The sequence below is a fragment of the Solanum verrucosum genome, unplaced genomic scaffold, assembly GCF_900185275.1.
Source record: "Solanum verrucosum unplaced genomic scaffold, falcon-dt-bn FXZP01000182.1, whole genome shotgun sequence".
NCBI lineage: Eukaryota > Viridiplantae > Streptophyta > Magnoliopsida > Solanales > Solanaceae > Solanum > Solanum verrucosum.
The window spans coordinates 6,995,873-7,005,847 of NW_026020378.1; the positions used below are offsets into that span (position 1 = coordinate 6,995,873).

General features: G+C 32.3%; 1 protein-coding gene across 1 annotated transcript; it reads right to left on the bottom strand.

The window, feature by feature from the left end:
* Positions 1-3,476: 3,476 nt before the first annotated feature.
* On the bottom strand, positions 3,477-8,201 carry LOC125838665 (L-gulonolactone oxidase 3). Its single transcript, XM_049517706.1, has 3 exons — positions 7,524-8,201; positions 5,439-5,694; positions 3,477-4,324 (listed from the first exon to the last, which is right to left on the bottom strand). The coding sequence occupies exons 1-3, from the start codon at positions 8,199-8,201 to the stop codon at positions 3,477-3,479; spliced, it is 1,782 nt and encodes a 593-aa protein (XP_049373663.1).
* Between the last annotated feature and the right edge of the window lie 1,774 nt (positions 8,202-9,975).

The window sequence follows — 9,975 nt, forward strand, 5'->3', positions numbered from 1 at the left end:
GATACAACCTCAATCAATGATAACTAAAATAATGCATATATTCATATCAGTGATCAACCAAGAACTAGCGAATTTAATACCAATTAGAACTAAAAACCTCTTCTTGATTGTGTTTGAATTTGGTCAATGCCACCATTAAAATACAGTCAAATAGAGCTTTTTAGTGTAACTCCACTATGAAAAGTTGAATCGTTTGAAAAGGGTGTGAACCAAAAGGAAGAAATAAGAAGACCCAATTCAGGTTACCTCAATGTCACCATGAAAACACAATCAAGAACAACTCTTTTAGTGCAACTCCACCATGAAAAAATGAATCTTTTGAAAAGGGTGTGAACCAAAAGGAAGAAAGAAACAAGACCCAAGTCAGATTACCTCAATGTCACCATAAAAGCACGATTAAGAAGAGCTATCTAGTGCAACTTCCCCTTAAAAAATTGAATCTTTTCACATGGGTGTGAACCAAAAGGAAGAAACAAGAAAGACCAAATTCAAACACAATCAAGAAGAGCTTTTTAGTTCTATTGATATGACCAAATTCAAATACCAATATGTCAATTTCAAATTTAAATACTAATTGACTCAATCATTAATTTTATCTTGAAATTGTTGAATAAGAAAAGAGAAAAAAAGAAAATAGGTTATTAGGTTTAAGGGGAAGAGAAGAGATGATCAAATCTATTGTTTTTAATAAAAAATTTAATTGGGTTTGGATCGGATATGGGTCAAATGGGTAGAAATTTTTTTGGTGGGTTGAAATTTAAATTTATCCAATAGAAAGATGTCACATAATAATTAATAATAATAATAATTAAAATATAAAAGGTAGTTAGTTTTAAGGGTAATTGTAGACCAAAAAGGTGGATGGAGGGGTATTTTTAACCCAATAGGTGAATGAGGGGTATTTTAAACCTTTCGAATAGTTCAAGGGTATTTTTGGCCCTGTTCCGTTAATTAATATAATAATGTAATAAAAGATTACTTGTCTAGAATTCACAAAAATAAGAGTAAGCATCTTTAATACTAGATGAGTTTTAGGCACGTTAAAAATATTTGTTTCAATTAAGAATATGATTACACATACTTTTTTGAGACATTTAAAGAAACTCAAGGATGCGGTGACACACCTTGTCCAAGAATATAGTTAACTTTCATTAATTTAAAGTACGACTTATAGACAAAATTATTAGGTCCGACGTGAAGAAGGTAATTATGTCTCTAAATGTCAAGACTAAGAATGCACTTATGCATCTAGGTTGAGACAAAATAAAAAGTTCAACAATAAAAATGTGAACAAATCATTGCCTGAAATAATATATTCAAAAATAATCTAAGTATAAGTCTATAAAAGCAACCGTGCTAGAATCACAGGACTCAAGGGATGTCTAATACTTTCCCCTCAATCAACATAGTTCCTTACTTGAATTTTTAATATTTTTTTTGGTAAGTAAATTACTTTATTACCAAAGAGACGTTTCAAAACAATACACAAAAACTGACAAATAAAGCCACCTGTGGACAAATTCCCGAGGTTGGCATTCTACTATTCCTCACAAACATCTTTCCTACACTTACATCAACCAAGTCTACATTTTACGTTTCTTAAGAATAGAAGTTCAATTCAGCCATTTTTGTAGCCAAGCTAGTCGTCATAGAGCCTCGCACTTGCACGTTTTGAATGATCAACCTCGTAATTACCCCCTCAGTCCTTTCCTTTTGGTTGAAGATCCTCTCTTGCCAAATATAATACAAACTGCTTGCTAATGCCATTTTGTATACCACAACAGCTGCACTATTTCCTTTACAGTAAGCAATGGCCCATCTTTGTTCTTCCTCCCATCCTGCTGCATCCCTTAGAATCCCCTGCCAAGTCAATATTTTATTCCAGATCATAGCAGCAATCTGCCATGTAATTCTATGAATAAGATAAAAATCCATTGGGGGGCTCCAACATTATTACAGACAAGCTTCCTCTATCTCACTTTCTCATATTCACCCCTCATGAGCCTTGTATAGATCACTTTCTGGATAGAGAATTTTTCCATATGTACAATATCCTCCTCTTGGTATCCAACTGCTTCTAGATATTTTATCGCCTTCAAGCACGATGCTTGTGGAACTATAGAGACCCCCATAGTGTATTGGTCCTCCCATAGTATGTATGTATCCAATGCACCCAGAGTTTGCATACATTCCATAAAAGTTTGCATATTGCAGCCTTATTCCAAACTTGTACATCCAAAATGTTTAGCCCACCAGCTGCTCTTGGTTGACAAAGTTTTTCCCATGCAATAAGTGCTTTCCTGGATATCTCTTTCCCCCTTCCAGAGAAAACTTCGACACATAGCTTCAATAAATGCTATCAGCTTTCGAGGAAAAACAAATATTTGTGACCAAAAACTCTGGATTCCAAATAAGACACTCTTAATCAGTTGTAGTCTATCAGAGTAAGCCAAGAACTTTGTAGTCCAGGATGCAATTCTACCTAGCATTCTATCAAGTAAAGGCTGACATTGGAGAATAAATACTCCTGAATTTCTAGTTTGCAGACCAAATAAAAAGTCATTTTATTTTGATTAGAGATTAAAAAGAATAGATGACTTGAAACATTATAACTCAATTTCAAGTGGTGACTCCAACAAATAAATAAAAATAATCTCTATTCAATAAAGTCTTAGTCCATATTAAGAGAATTTTCAATTGAACCCAATTTAATCTTCAATTTCAACCCGTTTTAAGACTCCTTATTTGCAATGATGTAATGTATGTTCTATATTGAATGTATGAATTACTATCAATTTTATATCTTATCTATCCATTTGTAACTTCCTTTTTAAAATTTTCTTGAGTTAAATTCAAATTGTGATCATAAAAAACTTAAATAACATTATATTAAAATTATTGAGATTAAGCGGGTCAAATTGGGCGAGTCAAGACCTAACCCGTTTTAAGTTCATTTGAGCCCAAAGTAAACTTGAGTTGGTCAGGACTCAACTCAATTTCTATTTCAACCCATTTTAATATCTCTAATTTCAACTCACCACGCATATTTGACACCCTAGGTACAATAATGCCTAGTCTATCTCAAAATTTGTTTGTGGCCATGAGTTTTTCTTGTTGGGGGTGTAATGACATGAATATCAGTTAATTAGCTAGATCAAATTATGAAATCTAAGATTGTGATTAGGAATTGGTCGATAATGAGGCTAAGATAATTCTTAGCAAGCATTTAGGTTGAAATAAAATGAACGAGTCTATATATTGTAGTTGTCAAGCAACATTAGCTGAAATATAATATTTTAATGACAAAATAAAAAATATATGTATTTAAGACACAGTATTTAGTGCTACTATTACATAACTTTCAGTTTAGAATTATGAGAAAATTCATGGAGGTGTTTTCGAGAGTCGATTACATAAATAAAGTAACCAGTCACTTAAAATATGTCATTTTTCATTTATTTAGACATCAATTTCCACTACATAAAATGTTTATTCAACTTGTTGAAAATTGAAATTGATGAAAACCTACACACATGTGCTTGTTGATAAACAAGTCCTGGCTTACAAAAATACCCTTTTGATGGACTACAATGCCTATCTTCTGAACAAATACACATCCCTTCTAAGGCACATCCATCACCTTTAAAATCTTCTTGTTTCCCAAACAATATTTCATCAGACCATTCACTAGAAAACATATTTTTAGGATCCAATTGTACCATTGCAGCAACAAACTTGTTAAATTTTGGATACTTTTTTTGTACATCAACAAATGCTACATTCCTATTTTTAGCCCAATGTGGCTTAGCCCCATACTTTAAAAATGCCATTTGTTCAATTTCCTCCCAAATATCTTGATTAAATCGCGGGGTCAAGGCATCACTAGCGCGATAATAGTTAAAATCAACGACCACTGAATCTTCCCCTTGGCCTAAATATGCATCCGAGGCCTTGATAAAACGAAATAGAAATCCGTTATATATGTCAACCCCACACATGTTCTCTGGCTTGACTAAATCGCGTAATTTTTTAACATCACGTATGAAATTTCCGAATTTAGAAGATGGGAGTATGGCTGTGGATTCATAGAAGAAGAGTCCATTGATTGTTGGATCCCAAGCACATGTGCTAGTGATGTCTATAGAGGATGAGTATAAACAAGAACCTGAAGATTGCATTTTGCCTTGATGGCCTACTACTGGATAACCAGTGAAGATTAATTTGTTGTTTTTTAATCCATTTGCTATCAATTTTTTGTATGCCACGAAAAAACTTGCCATTGTGCATTTTCCACCAACGTTTCTTGTATTTTCAAACCCCTTTTCTGCAAATCAAAAATAATATTACTATGAGAATTAGTTTTAATTTTTCACTGCACAATCAAATTAAATTGAAACAACACTTGAACCTTTCATTAGGTTGAGGCTGTCAAATGGGCGGATTGGGTTGAAATTGAAGATATTAAAATGGATTGAATAGAACTTGGGTTGGGTCCTGACCAGCCCAAATTTACTTTGGGATAAAACGGGTATAAAACAGGTTGGGTCTTGACCCGCTTAATCTCAATAATTTTAATATATTCTTATTTAAGTTTTTAACCACAATTTGAATTTCAACTCATGAAAAAAAAATTAAAAAAAGTTACAAATTGATAGATAAATCCTAAAAGATATAAAATAGATAATAATTCATACATTCAAAACATACATTAAATCAATGCAAATAAAAAGTATTAAAACAGATTGAAATTGGAGATTAAATTGGGTTTAATTGAAGATTCTCTTGAAATAGGCTAATGCTTGAATGGGTTGAGATTGAACCCAATTTAAATTATCTTGGGCGGGTTACCTATAATTGGGCTCATTTTTGACACTTCTATGTTGAGGGATTTAAATGTTTGATTTTGAAAATAAGATGGGTTCGGCCTAGTGGCCAATGAAGTAGGGCTGAGAATCATGAGGGTGCGGAGAGCCAGAGACAAATATTCTAGGTGATTTTTTCCCATCTATCAACTTGTTTTTTTGGGGGGGTTGTCCCCACTGGTTTGCAAAAGCAATGGGAGACTTGCTCCATAGAACCCCCAGAGACTTTCGTCCCCAATATTCTCTATGGGAAAAGGCGCTCAGGTGCGCTTAAAGTCTTATTGCCTATATCTTATCTTAAGACGAAGTCGCCACACCCAGCAAATTGAGGTGAACAGACTGGACCGAACCTTCCTACGTCAAGAGTTTTTGGCTCTTCACAAGAGAGCATTAGGTCGTAACATCAGAAGACTGCACCGTTATTAGTTATTATTATAATGATATAATTTATTTGTATGGTTAGTCATCAGTGACATATATCTCGTGGAATTAGTCTAGGTATGCGTAAACTGACCCGAACACCACAATTATAAAAAATAATAATAATAAGATGGATGTATCTGAGTGAAATAATACCTGCGGCTCGAACAAATTTGGAGACCAAAATAGGATTAGATTGAAATCCAAGAAAATCATTGAGAGCATCACCAGGTGTGTTTAAGGGGACTCTATTATCATATCTATACACAGCAATTTGTCTAGAAGGGTACCATTGAATATCACCAAATTCATTTTTCCTTGCATGTTCCATAAATTCATCTTCAATACCACTATCATTTGTGAAATTTAATGTTATACTTCTCTTGAATGCTGGCTCCAATTGAAACGTCACCTACACATTTACAAAGTTAATACTATAATGTTTACTAGTATTAAAAATAAAAAGTTCAAAATTAGGTATTTATGTACACATTTTTTAAAAATTTATCTAATCGTACGTATTGACATCCATACTACAAAAACGAAATGATACACTTGATTGAAGTTAAAGTTAAGTTATTCACCTAGATAACAAAGAATCAATTCCCACTAAAAATAATGTTTTCCTTTAGTAGCCATAAATAATGACATGATCCCAATCATTACATACTATTTAGAGACAAGTCAAAAATCAATTGTGTCACTAGACAAATTTGTAATGGTGGGGATTTCAATTATTCTTAATTATTTGTAAAATAAGAAAGATGATCGGTACAACAATATTACAAAAAGCATCTCTTACTTTGTTTTTGTAAAAAAAAAAAACATTTCTTTTAAACTGTTTAGTTTAATGTAAATAACTATATTTTGACTAATTTTACTTTTTCTCATATCATAAATTCTTTTAGTTAACTAACTAATAAAAAAAGTGTAAATTAGTAAAATTATAATGATTTGCATTTAAAAAAATCAAAATAAAGAAGATTTTCGTAATATTATAAACCATGAGCAAGATTAAGGGTGTGTTTGGTATGAAGGAAAACATTTTCAAAAAAATCATAAAATTTAATGCTTATTTTCAAAAAAATGTTTTTAACTTCAATTTTTTTACCCCACCCTCACCCCTATCACCACATCACCCCCAAAAAAAAAATAGTAAAAGTTGTTTTTAAAAGATATTTCTAATTTCAATTTTTTATTTTTTTACCCCCACCCCCTTAAAAAAAATTAAGTTTGTTATTAAAAAATATTTTCAACTTCAAAATTTTATTTTTTTCACTTCGATCCTCGACCCCCCACCCCCCGGCCTCCCCCCTACCAGCTCCCACCCCCCTCCCTAAAAAAAAATTGAGTTTGTTTTTAAAAAATGTTTTCAACTTCAAAATTTTATTTTTTCACCCCTACCTACGACCCCCCACCCACCCCCAAACACAATTCAAGTTTATTAAAAAAAATATTTTCAACTTCAAAATTTTATTTTTTCACCCCTACCCTCAACCCCCCCCCCCACCCACCCCCTACCAGTCCCCCTACCCAAAAAAAAATTTAAGTTTGTTTTTAAAAAATATTTTCAATTTCAAATTTTTAGTTTTTCACCCCCTACCCTCGACCTAGCCCACCCATCCCCTACCAGCCCCCCACCCCCAAAAAATAAATTTAAGTTTGTTTTAAAAAATTATTTTCAACTTCAAAATTTCATTTTTTCACCGCTACCCTTGATCTCCCCCCCCCCCAACCCACCTCACCCACCCTACCAACCCCCCACCCCAAAAAAAAATTAAGTTTGTTTTTAAACAATATTTTCAATTTCAATTTTTTATTTTTTCACCCCTATCCTCGACCCCCCGCCCCGACCCACCCACCCACCCTACCAGCCCCCCACCCCCAAAAAAATTTAAGTATATTTTTAAAAAATATTTTCAACTTCAAATTTTTATTTTTTCACCCCTACCCTCCCCCTCCCCCGGCAGCCCCCCCACCCCCATAAAAAAATTAAGTTTGATTTTAAAAAATATTTTCAATTTCTATTTTCTACTCTAGTAAAAATAAAAGATATTTCTCAAAACATTTTTCACTCATAAATCAAACACTAAAAAAAATTTCCGCAAAATATTTTCTACTCACCAATCAAACATGAGAAAATAAATAAAAAATCTACTTGTTTTTCAAGAAAATATTTTTAGAAAAACATTTTCCTTCCTACCAAACACACCCTAATATGATAGAAAAATCATTTCTTACCTTAGAAATGATGCCAAGCAATCCAAGAGAAACTTTAGCAGCATTGAAAAGTGGATCTTGTGGTGTCAATTTAATTATTTTAGCATAACCTTCATTTTCATTAACCGGTACAATAAGATTAAGACCAATAACATGATCATGAATTGCTCCTCCTTTGCCCCACCACGAACTACCGTGAGCCCCCGTGCTAATTACTCCGGCAACCGTCACGCCTTCCCAATACGTAGACGCTACCAAACTCAATCCCGCTTTTTCTATCGTATCGATAAGTTTACGTAGTCCAACTCCACCATCAGTAGTGACCGTAAGTCTTTCCATGTTAATATCGATCGTAGAATCATATTTTTCGGTACTTATGAAGAGGGAATTTTTTGAATTACTAGGACATGCTAGTTTTGGAATTGTGTGTGAAAATTTCGTGACGATTTTGACCTTAAGGTTGTTTTTGTTTGCATTGGCTAATTCTTGACGAAGTTGTTCTTCGGTTGTTGGATAGACGATGTTTGGGGCGTGACATGTTTGTCTATCGCCCCAAACACCATAGGAGTTGGAGAGTTGACAATTTGAGTTAATGTCATTGCATTTAATCGGATTTGATGGTGGCATAGCAGAGGAGGTTGTAAAAAGTGTGGCTGTTGAAATCCATAGGACAAGGCAAAGCCACAAAAGATTGGTCATTTTTTAAATTTGAAATCTTGGGTTGTAATTAATGATGGATGGGTGTTTATAAAGATGAGTGATGCTTCAAAGGGAAGTAGAGAGTTGAGGTGGGTGGGTGGGATTTATTGTCATTTAGTATTTTTAGTTTGACGATTGTTCTTTTAATAGATGATCTTTATTTATTTTTCCTTAAAAGTTAATTTATGCTAATTAAGTATTTTTTTTCGTCCATTTTTAATTGTCATGATTTTCTTTTTTAGAGTCAAACTAAAAGAACTTTGACTAACATTTTATGATTATCTTTTCATCACGTTGATATAAAAAAAATTGCAATTTATAGTACTTTTCATATAGTTTTTGAATATCTAGAATTATTGTTTAAAATATCAAATTAATGTAATTTAATTTAACTTTGAAAATTAGTTAAGTTGACTTTTAAAAAACGCAATATTATAATTAAAAGTGGATGGAAGGAGTATAATTTATGAGATAATTGGTGAAAAAATATAAATTTATATCTCATAAAAAAGTTTTGAAAAATTAAAATTAAAAATCAAAGAAAAACACAAAATAATGGTAAAAGTGAAAAGGACCCCCATTGAGTAAGAGGGGATGTATTTGAACCTTTTACGTAAAGTCCAAATAAATACATATTTACGATGAATAAATAAGTCCTGCTGGCTTAATTTATATATACGGATCAATAGTGGGAAAAATGGAGTACATATATGATATCAGCCTTTTTTTCATATTAACTGTTGAGAAAATATTATTTATTATCTCAAAAGGAATTATTATATTTATAATTATAATTGTGAGATAACTAATTTTAATACTTGAATGACCATTCATATTCTAATATTTTAGTAATGAGTTGTTACTTTTCAATTCAAACTATTTAGAACTAGGTAATTTGTCCGCGCTTCGCACAGTCATAAATAATAACTACATTGAACTTGCACATAATCTTTTATTATCGCCAATTACAGTTTTTTAAAGCAATACAAAATCAATAACCTAGAACTCTCGCACTAAAGAAAATTTTGTAAGGAATTCAAATAGGAAAAAGTCATATTGAAAACAAAAAGTGTCCCCACTAAGATCTTCAAATTTAAGCTTGCATATAAGATAATTTTCTTGATTATGATCCAAACTACCATAAAAATAATAAATGTGCACAACCTTTGTTGCAATGCTAAGTTGTGGGGACTCTCCAAAAATCCGACACACATTCGATGAGATCTTTGAAGAGTCGTAGTAACTTAGTTTAACTGATTTAGGTTGTTATTTGTACTATCATGTAATGCAATGTTCATACATCAAAGGGAGAATAGCTTCATATTTCATAAGAAAGAGAAAAAACAAATATAAACACAAACAGATTAGAGAAAAAGTGGCTCAAATTGAAGTGCTTAACGGTAAATAATTGAAGAAATAGCAAAACACTGACATGCAGTAACTTCAAATTTGGAGCTTTCTCTGAGTCCCACTTTCTTCTCAAATTCCGCCATGAAAATTTCTTAAACAAATAGTAACAAAAAGCATCATTTTCTCCATTTTGACAATTCTTCACATGTCTGAAACTCAATTATTCTTGCTCTTTGTCTGAAGTTCATTTCTTCCGTTTTTATTCTCAAATTTTGCCATGAAAATTCTTGAACCCATTAAAAAAAGCCACTCTTTTAGCTAAATCTGAGAATTCTGCACTCACATTTGAATAACAGAAACTCTGTTTTTGCTTCTTTTTGTGACGTTCCCAAATCCCCTTACATTACAAAATTGAAATTAAAAA